A 17,983-nucleotide genomic window follows, 5' to 3' on the forward strand; every position below is an offset into this window, starting at 1 on the left:
GCACTCCAAGATACTCCAGACTCTGAGTAGGAACCAGATGACTTGTCCATACTGACTACCCAACCTAAGGATTGCAACACCGCAATCACTCAGTCGGTGACCACCCGACTCTCCTCTGCTGTCGTCGCCCGAATCAGCCAGTCGTCGAGATATGGATGCACTCGAATCCCCTCCTTCCGCAGGAACGCCGCCACCACCACCACCACCATGACCTTGGAAAAAGTGCGTGGGGCAGTGGCCATTCCGAAAGGAAGGGCCCAAAACTGGAACTGCTGACCAAGCACTGCAAATCTGAGAAATCTCTGATGGGGCTGTCAAATGGGAATGTGCAGGTAAGCTTCCCTTAAATCGAGAGCCGTCAAAAAACTCGCCTGGTTAAACAGCAGCAATAACTGCCCTTAATGTCTCCATGCGGAAGTGACGAACCCGCAAAAACTGGTTTACTTTTCTGAGATCGAGAATAGGCTGAAAAGCCCTTCCCTTCTTTGGAACCACAAAGAAGATGGAGTACCGACCTGTGCGCCTTTCGAGAGGAGGAACAGGCACAATAGCCCCTATCCTTAGCAGGTCTCGTAAACACTGCAGAACCGCTGTCCTCTTGGTCCGCGATACACAGCGGGACTCCAGAAAAAAAGTCTGTGACAGGAGAGAAGAATTCTAGCTTGTAACCTTCTTGCACCACATCGAGGACCCACTGGTCCGAAGTAATTCTGGCCCAATCTGGAAGAAACAGAGAAAGCCGACCACCGATCTGCTCTCCTCCCAAGTGGACCTGTGCCCCATCATTGGGAGGCCCGAGAAGGAGCCCCCTGATGAGAGGGGGGTCCAGCCGGATGCTTCTTGTTGCAAAAGGAAGAACGTTGCCCAAAACGAGGACACTGAAAGGCTGTGATGGACCGCCCCGGGCAATACCGTCGCGTCTCTCTGAAACGTGACCTCAAGGCTCCCTGCCTGGAAGTAGACTTGGGTCTATCCTCCAGAAGACGCTGAGATTTGGAATCCCCCAAATCTTTAACAATCTTTTCTAGGTCTTTCCCAAAAAAACAATTTCCCTTGGAAAAGCAATTTAATGAGCCATTGCTTAGAGGCCATATCTGGGGCCCAATGACGGAGCCACAGAAGATGCCGAGAGGAAACAGTCAAGGTCATGAGTTTGGCCAAAGTACAAACCAAATCATACAAGGCATCCGCCAAGTACGCCAGCCCAATATCCACCAGCGACATCTGAGGAGTTCTCGGCATATCAGACTCCGAAATCGAATCCATGACAGAATGTAGCCAACTGAGACAAGCTCTAGCCGCATAAGAACTACAAACAGAAGCTTGAAGTGTCAAAGCGGCCACCTCAAAGGCACATTTTAAAGAGGCCTCTAGCCGTCTGTCTTGCATATCCTTAAGTGCCACACCACCTTCCACTGGAAGAGTAGTCTTCTTAGTGACTGCTGTCACCAGGGCATCCACCCTAGGTGGAGTAAACTGCTTTAAACTGTGTGCTGAAACGGGATACAGCCTGACCATAGCCCTGGCTACTTTCAGCCCCCCATTCGGATCCGCCCACTGGGCCGAAATCAACTCTTCAATAGCTTCTTTTACTGGAAAGGCCTTAGAAGGTCATCTAGTACTAGCCATCTTGGGGCTGACCGCCTGAGAAGCTGCAACCTCAGGGTCCTCTATATTCAGGGCTTCCAGCGCCTGAGAGATAAAGGAGGACAACTCCTCCTTATGGAAAATCCACATGGTGGAAGAGTCCTCCAGTTGGTCAATGAGGACACCGTCCTCCACGTCCTCTACCCCCGTCTGCTCCTAGAGAGCCACCACGGAGGAAGCTGCAGGCGACCGTATGCAGGACCCCTCCTCAGACCCCAAAGAAAGCCTAGGCTTTTTAAGGGAGGAGAAATCCTCTGGGGAAAACCCAAAATCTCTTGGTTACCCCCAGACCCCCTGAGAGAATCAAAGGCCGAAGCTGTCGCAGCCGCATGAGGGGGGGGGGGCAAGGCCCTTTTCAACAAAAACGCCTGCTGGAGTAGCAAAATAAACTCTGGCGAAAACCCCTCCCCTGCAACGGAGGAGGGAAGAAACCCGGCGGTCCATGGACATGGGGAGAGGAGAGCGGGTAAGGTCAATAGCCATCAGTTAGCTCAGTCCTCGCAGTGTCTACTCTCCTCTTCCCTGGCGGTAGGAGCTGCAAGTCAGCGTATGATCTCACAGACCGCAGTGCAACCGAGACCAACTTGATACAGTGGCACCGGCGGTGGCAGCCCATCTGCTCCAGCTTGTTCCAGTCCGCCTGCTCCAGTTTTTCCCTGCTTGTTCCAGGCCATCTGCTTCAGCTTGTTCCAGTCCACCTGCTCCAGCTTCTCCCTGCTTGTTCCAGTCCATCTGCTCCAGCTTGTTCCAGTCCGCCTGCTCCAGCTTCTCCCCGCTTGTTCCTGGCCATCTGCTCCAGCTTGCTCCATTCCACCTGATCCAGCTTCTCTCTGCTTGTCCGAAACTCAGATGCGCCTGATCCAGCTCGTTCCAGACCATCTGTTCCAGCTTGTTCCTGCGTGCTCCGATCCTGCTGCCCTGCTCTCTTCTGCCCCAAACTATTCCAGCTTGTTCCAGTCCTGCTGCTGTGCTCTCCACCGCACTCACCTGTTCCTGCCTGCCTGCCAGCCAATCAACCAACCTGCCAGCTTGTTCCAGTCCTGCTGCTGCACTCTCCACCGCATTCACCTGTTCCCGACTGCCTGCTAGCCAATCAACCAACCTCCAAATTATTCCAGCTTGTTCCAGTCCTGCTGCTGAGCTCTCCACCGCACTCACCTGTTCCTGCCTGCCTGCCTGCTATCAGCCCGTCAACCTGCTGCTGAGCTCTCCACCGCACTCACCTGTTCCTGCCTGCTATCAGCCCGTCAACCTGCTGCTGAGCTCTCCACCGCACTCACCTGTTCCTGCCTGCCTGCCTGCCTCCCTGCTAGCTTGTCAGCCCATTGACTTACCTGCTCGCCAGCCCATCAACTTCTTCTCAGCCCATCTACCAACCCACCTGCCTCAGTCACTACTTATGGCCCCTGTACACATTCTCTTCCTTGCCCTATCCCTTCCTAATCTTTTTCACCTCCCCCTACCGCTACCGCTGAAACGCACTGCCCACCCATGTCCTCTCCAGTCCTACTCACTACTGCAACACCCTATTCACCCCGCCCCTCACCACCTCACCATCTTTCTTATCCCCCTCCTCCTTCCTAGCTCTCAACCTTCAACACTTCCTTCCTGCCATTAACCCATCCCCATTCCTCCTAAGTGCATCCCGTCTTCGTCGCCTTCGTCGCCCTTCCTCCCCCACCCTCCTCCGCACTCTCTTGCTCCTCCTCCTGCTATCTGCAGGAGACATCAATCCCAATCCAGGTCCCCCCCACCTCTCCTCGTCCTACCCATGCAGACGATTCCGGGATGTCTCCAATCTCATCTCTATTCCTCTCCTCTCCCCCCTTCTCATGTGCCCTGTGGAACGCCCGATCGGTCTGCAATAAACTCCCCTTCACCCATGATCTCTTCATCTCTCGCTCCCTTCAACTACTCACCCTAACTGAAACCTGGCTCTCCCCTGATGACTCTGCCTCAGTCGCGGCCCTATGCCATGGAGGTTATCTCTTCTCCCACGCTCCCCGCCCAGTTGGCCGCGTCGGAGGCGTCGGGTTACTACTCTCGCCCTCCTGTAGTTTCCAACCCCTCCTCCTACTGCAATCCCACTGCTTCTCATCCTTTGAAGCCCACGCCATCCGTCTGTTCTACCCGTTGCCACTCAGAGTGGCAGTCATTTACCGCCCCCCTGATAAATCTCTCTCTTCCTTTCTCACTGACTTCGATGCCTGGCTTTCTGTTTTTCTTGATCCTTCATCTCTGTCCCTCATTCTCGGAGACTTTAACATACACGCTGATGACCCATCCGACCCTCACGCTTCTCAGTAAATCTCTCTAACATCCTCCTTCAACCTCCAGCTGTGCTCCACCACCCCTACTCACGAAAATGGCCATTGTCTCGACCTCGTCCTCTCCTCCTCCGGCTCACCCGCCAACTTCCACGCCTCAGCTCTTCCTCTCTCTGATCATCATCTGATCACCTTCACTCTTCTTCACCCCCCCTCAGCCCCGCCCAACATTAACCACTACTTCCAGGAATCTCCAGGCTATTGACCCTTCCACCTTCTCCTCTAGTATTTCTAATCTCCTCCCCTCCATCATGTCCTCCGAGTCTGTCGACAAGGCTGTCTCCGCTTACAATGCCACTCTCTCCTCTGCTCTGGACACCCTCGCGCCATCCATCTCCCGCCCCACAAGGCGTACTAATCCCCAGCCCTGGTTGACCCCTTGCAACCGCTACCTTCGCTCCTGCGCCTGATCTACTGAATGCCTCTGGAGGAAATCTCGCACCTATTCAGATTTCCTTCATTACAAATTCATGCTATCCTCCTTCCAGTGCTCCCTATTCCTTGCCAAACAGGACTACTACACCCAATTGACCAATTCTCTCAGCTCCAACCCTCGTCGTCTCTTCGCCACCCTTAACTCCCTCCTCAAAGTGCCCTCCGCTCCCACCCTCCCCCCTCACTCTCTCCTCAATCACTGGCTGATTACTTCCGCGACAAGGTGCAAAAGATTAATCTTGAGTTCACTACTAAGCCACCTCCTCCCCTTCACCCTTCAACCCTCTCCCCCAACCAACCAACCCTGGCCTCCTTCTTCTCCTTTCCTGTAATCACCGAGGAGGAAACCGCCTGTCTTCTTTCCTCCTCGAAATGCACCACTTGTTCCTCTGATCCAATCCCCACCAACTTACTTAACACCATTTCTCATACTGTCACCCCTCCATCTGTCATATCCTCAACCTCTCTCTCTCCACTGCAACTGTCCCTGACACCTTCAAGGACGCCGTAGTCACACCTCTCCTCAAAAAACCATCACTTGACCCTACCTGTCCTTCCAACTACTGCCCCATCTCCCTCCTACCCTTCCTCTCCAAATTACTTGAGCGCGCTGTTCACAGCCGCTGCCTTGATTTTCTCTCCTCTCAGGCCATCCTAGATCCACTTCAATCTGGTTTTCGCCCTCTACACTCGACAGAAACAGCACTCTCTAAAGTCTGCAATGACCTGTTCCTTGCCAAATCCAGAGGCCACTACTCCATCCTCATCCTCCTCAATCTATCCGCCGCTTTTGACACTGTCAACCATGACTTACTTCTTGCCACACTGTCCTCATCTGGGTTCCAGGGCTCTGTCCTCTCCTGGTTCTCTTCCTATCTCTCCCACCGAACCTTCAGAGTACACTCTCATGGATCTTCCTCTACCCCCATCCCGCTCTCTGTTGGAGTTCCTCAGGGATCTGTCCTTGGACCCCTTCTTTTTTCAATCTACACCTCTTCCCTGGGCTCACTAATCTCATCTCATGGTTTCCAGTATCATCTTTACGCCGACGACACCCAGCTGTATCTCTCCACACCAGACATCACCACGGAGACCCAGGCCAAGGTTTCGGCCTGCTTATCCGACATTGCTGCATGGATGTCCAACCGCCACCTGAAACTGAACATGGCCAAGACCGAGCTTATCGTCTTTCCACCAAAACCCACTTCTCCTCTTCCTCCGCTCTCGATCTCAGTAGATAACACCCTCATCCTCCCCGTCCCATCCGCCCGCAACCTCGGAGTCATCTTCGACTCCTCCCTCTCCTTTTCTGCTCATATCCAGCAGACAGCCAAGACCTGTCGCTTCTTCCTCTTTAACATCAGCAAAATTCACCCTTTCCTCTCTGAGCACACCACCCGCACTCTCATCCATGCTCTCACTACCTCTTGCCTTGACTACTGCAACCTACTCCTCACTGGCCTCCCACTTAACCATCTATCCCCGCTTCAATCCGTTCAGAACTCTGCTGCACGTCTTATATTCCGCATGAACCGATATACTCATATCACCCCTCTCCTCAAGTCACTTCACTGGCTTCCGATCAGATACCACATACAATTCAAGCTTCTCCTTCTTACCTACAAATGCACTCAGTCTGCAGCCCCTCATTACCTCTCTACCCTCATCTCCCCTTACGTTCCCGCCCAAAACCTCCGCTCACAGGACAAATCCCTCCTCTCAGTACCCTTCTCCACCACCGCCAATTCCAGGCTTCGCCCATTCTGCATCGCCTCACCCAATGTTTGGAATAAACTTCCTGAGCCCTTACGCCAAGCCCCCTCCCTACCCATCTTCAAATCCTTACTCAAAGCCCACCAATATTGCTTTCGGCACCTAACCTTTATACCTTTCAAGAAATCTAGACTGCCCATTTTGATGACCCCTACTTGTCTGACTGTACATTTTATCCTTTAGATTGTAAGCTCTTTGAGCAGGGACTGTCCTTTTATGTTAAATTGTACAGCGCTGCGTAACCCTAGTAGCGCTTTAGAAATGTCAAATAGTAGTAGTAGTAGGTCGCAGCCACCTGCACCACCACCCACAGTGCCTGACGGCCCCCCTGACTCCCCTACCAGTGGAGAAGAAGCTTTGCCCAAAACCGCTACTGGAGCAGGCTCTGCGACCGATCGCAAAATGGCGCGAGAATCACCAGGCTCTGGGCGGGAAAGCACGTTCTCGGGGGGGGGGGGGGGACCGCTCCGTCAAGTCCCGCCAAATCAACGAGCCCTGCGCTGCAAAGGCCCGCCGCCGAATGCCATTTCCCACATCGAGAACAGCATTTTACCGCCATCGCCCATCCCCGAACAGGAACCCAGCAGGACTTACCCCGGACCGGGAAAGCGCGGGAACTGACAGCTGAGCCGAAGAAAAAAAACTCTCCAACTCCACTTCGAGGCAGGCTCAGACAAGCAGACAACAGAAAGCAGGACTCGGACAGCAGTAACACAAACCTGCTCTCAGCAAAAACACACTTCCCTGTGATTCTCTGTTTCTCTTTAAAATAAATTCTATGGTTCTCTTTTTTTTTTTTTTTTTGAGTGAGGAAACAGAATCAAACAGGGAAGGAAAGGAACAGCAAAAGCCTGTTCAGAGGGAATTTGAGGTGCAGCAGGGGCCCAGCAACTGCATATGCTGCCAAAGGGGACACCACTAGTCCGCCACCCCCGGCTCAAACTGGCCACCGGCCCAGGAGCATCCTCAGAGGCCTTGGGCCTAGGAGAAAAAACCGTCCACCACCTGCTGAGATAGAGACATACTATACTAACTGAGGAAGAAGCTGGCCATCTGGCATCACTGCCTTTAGTTTGTTTATTTCTATCTCCACCTGCTGGTAGACGGACTTAACTCACTAGTTCTTGGATTCATCTGCTGCAAGTGACAAGGAATAGTCAATTGATTAGATGTCAGAATAGCTTCTCTTCTGTTATCATGAATGTGCTCTGCAATATTTCTCTTGTCTTAGTAATCAAATTTACATACACATCAGAATGAAAATACTGCTTCTTGTATAATACTATAATAGTTGACAACACGGGAAGAACAATTTTGAAAGGAATTTGCCCAAGTAATTAAGCACTTGGAATGATAACTGCTTTCCTCTTAGTGATAAAAATGTAGCCACCACAGAATGGCTTTATTTTGCCATGAGAAAAAGAGTAGGACCTGACTAGGGCAATGGTGAAGAAGAACATTATAAATAGCCTGACTAATTTTTGGTCTAGGTCGCTTTGAGAGGGTGACACCCTTTTTACATAAATTACACTGGCTGCTTGTTAATTTGCAGATAAAGTTTAAATTGGCCTGTTTAATTTTTAAGTTGGTGATAACTCTAGCAGTTTAGTCTTCTATTTGAACTTTCCTTCTGCATTCTTTATGGCACACAAAGAACATTGCTGGAATGCATTGTCTTTGAATATCAGACAAATTAAGTTATATTTTGCTTTTAGGAAGGATCTTAAAGCTTTTTTTTTTTAAAAGAAGAATTTTTCCAAAACTGTAAACATTTGCAATTTGTATATAGTATGAAGAGATGTATTTCTCCGTGATTGTAGGTTAAACATTGTTGTGATCTGCTCAAAATCTATTTGAAATGCAGCGGAATAAAAGAACTGTATAACATAACATAACAGGGATTTTATTTTATCAATGCATGTATTTTGTACCTGCAGAAAAGAATGCACAAAGGGGGCAATTCTATAACATAGATGCTAACATTTATGTGTATTATGTGTGCAAATGTTTAAAATACTACACTCTGCCTAATTGCTATTCTGTAAATATCGATGTATCTTGGATAGTACATATTTGCAAGGGGCGTACACAGGGACAGAGCCAGGGTGGGACTCCCCTTAAATGCAGAATACCATTAGTTAAGTGCATATCTCTGTCACGTAGGCATGATCATTTCCACCAGATCTAAGGCTAGTGTAAGTGCTTGAACTTAAATACTATGCATGAATATACTAGTACTATGTAAAGGAAAATAGGTGCCTACTTACAGAGGGAGTTCTGAGAAAAGAGGATGCATCAATGGGTAAGTGAATATTACTTTGCTGGGAGGTCTTGTGACTTAGAGCTTGAGAATAGAAGAGAATTGTAGGTTTATTGGTAAAAATATATTGTAATTTCATTAAATAAAGCATTCATGTTTTTCTAATACTAGATGTGTGTTGGTCTATAGTATAAATTGTAATTGGAAGGACAGGCAATGGGGGGCAGATGTCCGGACTCAACAAAGTGATGTCCCGGTGGAAGGGTTGGGGCAAAGGAAATGTGGATCTTGCTCTGTTTGTCATCTTTGAATGGGTTGTGTTGGCATTACCACGCGAATTGTAAAACAGGGCCTTAATCTTTTTGTTCAGTCTTTTATAAAAATGCAAGGAGCTTCTCCACCTCATGACTATAGGAGAAACTTTCTATAGCATAGAACCACAGCTCAAAGTCAAGTGCTATAATTCAGCCAAAAAATCTTATACAAGGTAAAAGGTCATTTAAAACACTTAAATAACTTTTACAATTCTTTTGCAAATCAGTTACCTTACTGAAAGAAGAGACAAGATGTACAACACTTTCCTTTGTTCTAGCTGGGAAAAGGAAGTGCATAATGCTAGCCTTTGTCCCATTCCCTGAGATTTTGTAATCTAAGAGTCAAATGTCATTAAGTAAATATTGTTGATGAACAGCTTTACCTCCTCTGCTACTTTCCATATTTCTTCATCGCTCCACTTTCCGTAAGGATCTAGGTTTTTTCGGAAAGTCCCAGAAAATACAAACACTTTCTGTTACAACAAAATTTTTAAAAATGTTTAAAAAATTGAACACACAACCAAAATTAATTACAACAAAGCCTACCTAAGTAAAAGTCTAATTTTATAATACCTTTGGATGAAACAAATGAAACCAATCTCCAAACCAAAGTGGATATATGTGTCGATACCAAGTTTATATGTTCATATGAAAGCCACACATATGTTGTTGCATAAATAAGGGGAAAAGACCTCAGATGTTTGTGATAATACAGCACCCTATGGACTGGTCTATTTTACAGACCCCGGTCTATCATCAGCCAGAAAAATATGCCCAGACAATGCCACATATCCTAGATGAACCATTTTTCTTCTTTATCGATTAAAGTAATTGTAACAGTTCTGAATTTTTATGAACAAAAGGCCTCCATGGTTCTTGCATAATTTTCTAAAAGGAATGTGATTATGGAATACCTTTTTTCTTCACTATTGCTTTTTTTTCTCAGCAGAATTACGAACTTGTTCTTGTTTTGAGTCAGTGTTTTGCATTAGAAGAATGCATCATGGGGCAATTCTATAACATAGGTGTGTAAATATTTAGAATAGTAGCATACGTTGGGGTCCTTTTTACTAAAGTGCGCTAACAGATTTAGGGGTTTTTTTAAGCACAACAGAAGGACCCCATACCTTCAGTCAAGATAAGTGCAACAATTTGACTTAAGTGTTTGAACCCAGTATAAACTGAGTGGTTTTGAAGTGTGAAGACCTTTTGTTCATAAGAATTCAGAACTATTACAATTCCAAGCTATTGTAACTAGATTCAATTTATAACAAACTTCTGTATGTATGATTTTGAAAGGTATTACACATGCACACACACACACACACACACACAGCTGCTCCTTATGATCTTAGGCAAGACACTTAACCCTCCATTGCCTCAGGTACAAACTTAGATTGTGAGCCCTCCTGAATGTAACTCACCTTGAGCTACTACTGAAAAAGGTGTGAGCAAAATCTAAATAACTAAAATATTTTGCAAATATACGTGTATCTTGGATAGTGAATATTTGCAAAGGGGAATACTCAGGAGCGGAGCATGGGTGGTACTCCCACTTACATGTGTCACTTACAGGATTCTACGCACTTGTATTCTAGAAAGAAATGTAGATACCTACTTTCCTTATAGAATAGGTTCCAGGCACCCTGTTATAAAACTGATTTGAACATTTCATATTAAAGTTAATCAAGATGTCATTAGTTTTAACTACACAGGGGATAATTGCATAACAGGGTGCCTTTGTAAAAGTAATAAAAAGCACTTCTTTTTTATAAAGACAACATGGATGCCAATGTATCTTTATAATAAAGGCACTCAGAACCAATGGTGTAGTAAGAAACAAATTTGGAGGGGGCAACATTTAGACACCTCATTTCCTCTTTTTCCCCTCCCCCTCCCCCAAATTAAAATTAAACACAGGGACCCCCAAGCCCCGCCACTCCACTCCCTTGAAATTTGTCCGTCCCTGTGGGGGAGGGGCAGTATGCAGGTCCCTGGGGGGGGAGGTATGTGTGTGTCAACGGAGGCATAACGAAGGCGTGGACATCCTTCTTTCAAACATTTTGGACATCCTCAACTGCCCCCCCCCCCCCACAGGGACGGCCAAATTTCAAGGGAGTGGAGTGGAGGAGTGGCCTAGTGGTTAGAGCACTGGTCTTGCAATCCAGAGGTGGCCAGTTCAAATCCCACTGCTGCTACTTGTGATCCAAAATCCAAATAAATAAAGGGGGTATCAGAGGCATAGCAGGCATAGATGTCCTTCTCACAGAAACATCCACATTTTGGACATCCTCAACTGCCATTAAAGGGATGGAGGCATAGCAAAGGACATCCTCAACTGTCGTTGCAGGGACGGAGACATAGTGAAGGACGTCCTCCACCCATACTCTAAAAAAAAAAAGAAAGACGTCCCTGACAAGCAGTTGGACGTTTTCATCTGGGCTTGTATTTTTCTAAGGTTGTAGATGGCAATTTATTTAAGGTTGTAGACAGCTATTATACATGCAGCTTGTCTGCATGTATGAAGCCGTCTTTGGCATGCGCAGAGCAGCCACGCATAATGCTTGGCTGCTCTGCACTGGCTTCCCCTCCTTAGGAAGGAAATCGTGTGCAAATGAGCTAACAGTGAGCAGCTCATTTGCATGCGATTTCCTTCATGCATGCCAGTACCTTTCCGAATTGCTAAGGGATCGGTAAGGAAAGGGCTTTTTCCATTCAGTTAGTGCATCAGTTAGTCCACTGCAGTGCCCCCTAGGGTGCCCGGTTGGTGTCCTGACATGTCAGGGGGACCAGTGCACTATGAATGCTGGCTCCTCCCATGACCAAATGAGTTGGATTTGGTCGTTTCTGAGATGGGTGTCCTCGCTTTTCATTATCGCTGAAAATCAGAAACGACCAAGTCCTGGGGATGACTATCTCTGCTAGGGACGACCATCTCTAAGGTCAATCTAAATAATACGGTCCCCAACCGTATTATCGAACTGAAAGATGGCTGCCCATCTTGTTTCGATAATACAGGTTCCCCCGCCCCTTGCTGGAGCCATCCTGCAAGGATGTCCCCAGGAAAACTTGGGCGTCCCTTTCGATTATGCCCCTCCACGTTACATAGAATCATGTTTAAAATTCTGTTCCTAATGCATAAAGTTCATTACTCCAGAACTCCTTTGTATCTACAATCACAGTTGCTAATCCCCTATTCCTATGTTACAGCTCTTAGGTCTTCTCAACATAATTGTCTCGTTATCCTTTCCTTCTAAATCATTTGCCTTGACACCTTCAGGACAAGGATATTTAGTGTTACCAGCCCTTCCTTATGGAATGTACTTCCTTCCTTCCTTCCTTCCTTTCTTCAGTTGGAGCATTCGCCTTAAAAATTTAAAGTAGGACTAAAAGCCTTCCTTTTTTGGGATGTCTATGGTCTATTGCCTATGTACTGGGCCTATAGCATATCAAGGTCTTGCCAGGTCCACTGCTTGGCCACCTTTCCAATAAAGACTTTGGAGAAATGGCTGCTGTTCTAGCAGTATACACCTATAATTACTTCTGTTCAATTAGTAATAGCTGAGCGGGGTTTAAAAAAAGGTTTGGATAGGTTCCTAAAAGAAAAGTCCATAAGCCATTATTAAGATTGACTTGTGGAAAACCCACTGCTTATTTCTAGGATAAGCAGCATAAAATGTATTGTACTGTTTTGGGATCTTGCCAGGTACTTGTAGCCTGGATTGGCCACTGTTGGAAACAGGATTCTGAGCTTGATGGACCTTCAGTCTGTCCCAATATGGCAACACTTTAGTACTTATGCATAGAACTGTACATTTGAATGGGATATGAGCTCCTCTGAATGACTTTGAATTCATATTTTCTTTTGTACATGGAATTTGCCATGGCTCTGATTGTGGAGCACATTATTTCCATTCTCTCTCTTTAGAGTTAACTGAAACATGATCAAAGGTAATAAGAGATCATCAAGGAAACAGTTTCAGAATATTATTTACATTTCATTTATCTTACAATGAACTTATAAAGTAGTTATTTTGTTTGTTTCTGTTAGTGAAGGAAAGTTAACTGAACAAACCAGTTTTGTACTACTGGAAAAGTCATGTATCACTGCCATTTTATCCCAACTGCACTTGTAGAACAACAATAAGCATAGACGGTGGAATGAGAAGATAATATAACCCTTAATATTCCTCCCCCAGCAGATGACAAACTCTTGCGAAGCCAGTTACCTGAGATATTGCAAATGCTTTACTTGCAAAACAGGCATGATATGTGTCTTTTCAAGTGATGGTGACTCTAGCTTAGTGTGCCAGAAATTGCCACAGTATGGTCTGTTCTTTGAGAAGTTATAAATTTATGCATGTGGAAGCTTTGTTAATATTTTATTAATGTCACATTTATCATGCCGAGCCTAATTTGTATGGTGTAAACATCACAGACCTTTTCAAGAAGATTTGTATATTTTTATATCCAGTTTTCATAATATTATACAGCCTCATTTTAGACAGGTAATAGAAGTAGGACTTGAGTCGTGAAAGTCAGCACGTCTCAAGTTTCATCAGTGTTTTAGATCAGAATCTACCAACAAAGAGCCTGTTCTAAAATACATCCTGCATTCCACATGCTGGGTGCTAAACAATAAAACATCTCTATTTTCTCCCTATTGTGTCATTTTGCAAAAACATGCAATCAAACTTTTTCTATCAAAGAGGAAAATTTATAGAATAAGTTACCTGAATATTTGACACTCTGTCCTAATCAACAGCAGTTCAAGAGAAATTTGAAGACATATTTAAGAAAGCTTTTTTGAATGATATTTAATGCAGGGCATTTTTTATTCTTGAAGAGTGCGTTTTAATATGTTGTTGCTATTATGAAATTATGTATGCATTATTGTAACCCGCTTTGGAAGAAAGCAGGATATAAATATGAGAAATAAATAAATATTAAATAAACATGAAATGTGAAACACTGGCCTGATTTATCTTGCTGGATGAAAGCAATACTGAGGGGAGAAGGAACAGAAAGGTGGTGATGCCAGGAGTAAGTGGAAGACAAGGTAATGGTGGTGATGCTGGGAGGAGTGGAATCCAATAAAAGTGAAAGTGGTGATGCCATAGTTGGTGGAAGAGAAGATGGTAATGGCAGGTGTGGGGGTGGGGCGAAATACAAGAGAAGGTGAGGTGATAAAGAAAGATTGTGATACCAAATGGTGGGAGGGAAAGAGAGGATATGAAAGGTGATAGTGTACCACTACAAAGTGAACCCAGTATAAACATTCATTTTAGAAGAATAAATGTATAAAAAATTGACTGGTTTGCTGGCACAGAACCAGTTATCTTTGCGATCTGGGAAACAAAGAGGGGCATAATCAAAAGGGACGTCCAAGTTTTGATGAGGATGACCTCGCAAAATGTCCCCATCCAGGGGCGAGGAAACCCGTATTTTCGAAAAAAAACCCAAGATGGACGTCCATCTTTAGTTTCGATAATACAGTCAGGGACTCCCAAATCCTGAAATTTGGTCGTCCTTAGAGATGGTCGTCCCTAGACTTGGTCGTTTCTGATTTTTGGCGATAATGGAAACCAAGGATGTCTATCTCAGAAATGACCAAATGCAAGCCATTTGGTCATGGGAGGAGCTAGCATTTGTAGTGCACTGGTACCCCTCACATGCCAGGACACCAACCGGGCACCCTAGGGGGTACTACAGTGGACTTCATAAATTGCTCCCAGGTACATAGCTCCCTTACCTTGTGTGCTGATCCCCCCAAACTCACTACCCACAACTGTACACCATTACCATAGCCCTTATGGGTGAAGGGGGCACCTAGATGTGGGTACAGTGGGCTTGTGGTGGGTTTTTTGAGGGCTCGCTGTTTCCTCTACAAACATAATAGGTAGGGGGGATGGGTCTGGGTCCGCCTGTCTGAAGTGCACTGCACCCACTAAAACTGCTTCAAGTACCTGCATACTGCTGTGATGGACCTGAGTATGACGTCTGAGGCTGGCAATCAATATTTTTAGAGATGTTTTTTGAGGGTGGGAGGGGGTCAGTGACCAGTGGGGGAGTAAGGGGAGGTCATCCCCGATTCTCTCCAGTGGTCATCTGGTCAGTTCGGGCACCTTTTTGTGCCTTGGTCATAAGAAAAACATGACCGGGTAAAGTCATCCAAGTGTTCATCAGGAACGTCCTTTTTTTTCGATTATGGATCGAGAATGTCCTAGTGTTAGGCACGCCCAAGTCCTGCCTTCGCTACGCCCCCTGCGATGGAAAGCAGTTGGGGATGTCCAAAATCGGTTTTCGATTATACCAATTTGGACGACCCTGTGAGAAGGACACCCATCTTCCGATTTATGTCGAAAGATGGGCTTCCTTCTCTTTTGAAAATGAGCCCAAAAATAGATTATTATCCTGATACTGTCACAGTGACCGATTTATTTTGCCAGTTTGGCATTTGGGGGGGGGGGGGGGGGGGGACAAAAACCACTGGGGCATTAAGGCAACCAATCTTCCACCTCTGTCCCTCCAGTGGAGTGCTGCTCAATAATGGCTCTTTCCCAAATCCTAAATGTGCTTGATAACAGATATAACTCTGGACGATGATCTTTTAGGACATAAAAAAAAGTTAGTCCCCTTCTGAAATGGGAATTAAACATCTATGAACCTGCCATGTCCTTGTCCCGCTTGAGACATGCCCATACCACACCCATTTGCCATCTGCATGCCTTGGATTCAATACGTGTATATCCTGGCTTTGTAAAATGGGGACTTAGAAGTTTATGCAAGATAAACATTTAAGTGCAGGTTTATGACTGTATTAGATTGTGAATAGAGTTTATAATCCTAATTCACCACAGAACTAATCCAAGAAAACAAATACAGGAAAGGAAAAAAAATCTACATGATTTTGCAACAAGTCAACTTTTTGTGGAGAGGGAATGACATGCAAAAAATATTACCAATAAAATTACCATTTGGACTTTGTTGCCTTGCCATCTGGGCCTTGTACCGCTGGAGCCTGCATGTCCCTCTAGAAAATCAGCGCTGATACCCAACATTGGACCATTGGAAGCCCTGCCTCCCTGTGATATTACTAGACTGCATGGTGTGTATTAAAGCTTGAGGGCAGCAGCAGAGGTTCCTCGAGACAGAGGGATGAGTGCTGCCTTGTCACACTAGCAAAGGAGTTCAACAAAGGGCCCTCCTTTTTGCAGACTTTGAGTGATTATTGAGAGGGATTTTTTTGCCATCATTGACCACGGTTTCACCAGTAGTAAAGAATATAGTAAATAGTTGTTAATTCTGAACAATTACTGTTTTTTCTATTCCAGTAGCTTCAGGTCAGGGACAGTACAATGCATTTCTTCCCTCTTTCCATTATGTAAGGCAGTATAAAACATTTCTTTAAATAGTTTTAGGGTAAAACAGGTGTATTAGAATTTTATTATGGCATTACTTAATGCTAGGTCAGTTAAGAATAAAAAATCTTTAATTTTTTATTTGATTTGTGAACATACGTTTGATTTAAGTTTGTATTAATGAATTGTAGTTTTTAGCAGAGGATATAGTTTTTTATAATCAGTTATGTCCACCTCATTATTTAGCAATCTCTCAACCATGGTGAGGGGAGGGGGGTGTAGTTTTATATAAAGATATAGTACTATTAATTTTGTGAAAAATAAAGATTTACCACTGTGAAATGGAATACAGGTATTAGCATTCACATCTTCAGTTAATATTATTTTATGTTATTGTGCTCCTGGAGGTTTTATCATGAATATTCTCTTTGATTGAGATTCTCATAGATGCCAATTGGAAACCACATTTTACAGTCTTGTTGAGATATTTTAATCTTCATGTAGATTTAGTGGAAGATAATGGGACTGTGTCTGATTTTTTAGAAGTATTATAGTCTTTAGGGTGACATCAGTTAATTAATGAGGCCACATATAATGAGGGTCATAAATTAGATTTGATTTTTGCCACAGTTCAAGGGGTGGTGATTCTTGGGCCTTAGCTTGATCCAACTATGGCAGGTGAGTTGCTCGGGCAAGCCAGAGCACTAGGCAAAGTACCAGGCAAGGCTTGACAGAAGACAAGGCAGGCAGAACTAGATGCAACAAGGCAAACAAGGCTAGAACTGGATCCGGACAAAGCAACGGACAAGGCAGGAGCTAGAAATAGATAATACAAGGCTGGATGAGAGAGGCAGGACTGACAATTTAAGAGACAAGACAAACAAGGCTGTGACTAGAGACAAGACAAGGCAGGAACTCGGAGACAAGGCTGGAGCTTGAAAAGGCAGGAACTTGGAGACAAGCAGGCAAGGAAAGAACACAAGGGAAGGCACATCAAGGCGGGAGACCTCTTGCGAAGGCGAAGAAACAGTGGTTCCAGGCCTCCTTAACAGGGAAACAATCCTCCAACATCATGAGGAGGTGGACTTCAGGGTATGTGCCAGAAGGGACTCCTGGGTGCGCGTGTGCCTAGGAAGACCAACGCTCAGAAGCACCATGCTGCAGGATACTGCAGGTAGCCACACCACCTGACACGGACCCCAAACAACGCAGGATCCATCCAGAGGATGAGAAAAAGGTGCGTCAGGGCAGGAGACATGGCAGAGCCATGACAGTACCCTCTCCTCAAAGGCCTCCACCCAGAAGTCAGGGCAGAGCATCTCAGGAAATTGAAGACTGAACCATCACAGGAATACAGGAACAACAGTAGCAGACTTCCATGAGTTGTCCTTGAAACTGTAGGCCCATCAAAAAGCAGAGGTGTTCAGTTCTTCGGGCTCAGTCCTAGACTACATACCTGGGCTCGGTACAGAAGGTGAATAAATCTTACTTTGGGAAAACCTCCCTACCAAGAGGAGATCCTTGGCATCCTTGCTTTTCCCAGCATAGAGGACCCATTGGGCTCATGGCTTTCGAATTCTGTCACTGTTCAAGGGATGGTAAGCCCTTGGGCCACAGCTGGATCCAACTACAGCAGGCGAGTCATTTAAGCTAGGCACAGTACTAGGCAAGGCTTGGCAGAAGACAAGGCAGGCAGGGCTAGACAGGACAAGGCAAACAAAGCTAGAACTGGATTCAGACAAGGAAAGGAGCTAGAAACAGACAAGACAAGGCTGGACGAGAGAGGCAGGACCAGATAAGACATGAGACAAAACAAACAAGACTGGAACTAGAGAAAAGGCAAGGCAAGGCAAGCCTGGAGCTTGG

General features: G+C 45.7%; 1 protein-coding gene across 1 annotated transcript in view; it reads right to left on the reverse strand.

Annotated features, from left to right (window-relative positions):
* The window catches only part of CFTR (CF transmembrane conductance regulator), a 442,294-nt gene that overhangs the window by 16,496 nt on the left and 407,815 nt on the right, over nt 1-17,983 (reverse strand). Inside the window, exon 24 of the mRNA XM_030216424.1 lies at nt 9,140-9,229. Within this exon, the coding sequence (XP_030072284.1) occupies nt 9,140-9,229 (90 nt within the window). The remainder of the gene's footprint in view (nt 1-9,139; nt 9,230-17,983) is intronic.

Source organism: Microcaecilia unicolor, chromosome 10 (assembly GCF_901765095.1).
Source record: "Microcaecilia unicolor chromosome 10, aMicUni1.1, whole genome shotgun sequence".
Lineage (NCBI taxonomy): Eukaryota > Metazoa > Chordata > Amphibia > Gymnophiona > Siphonopidae > Microcaecilia > Microcaecilia unicolor.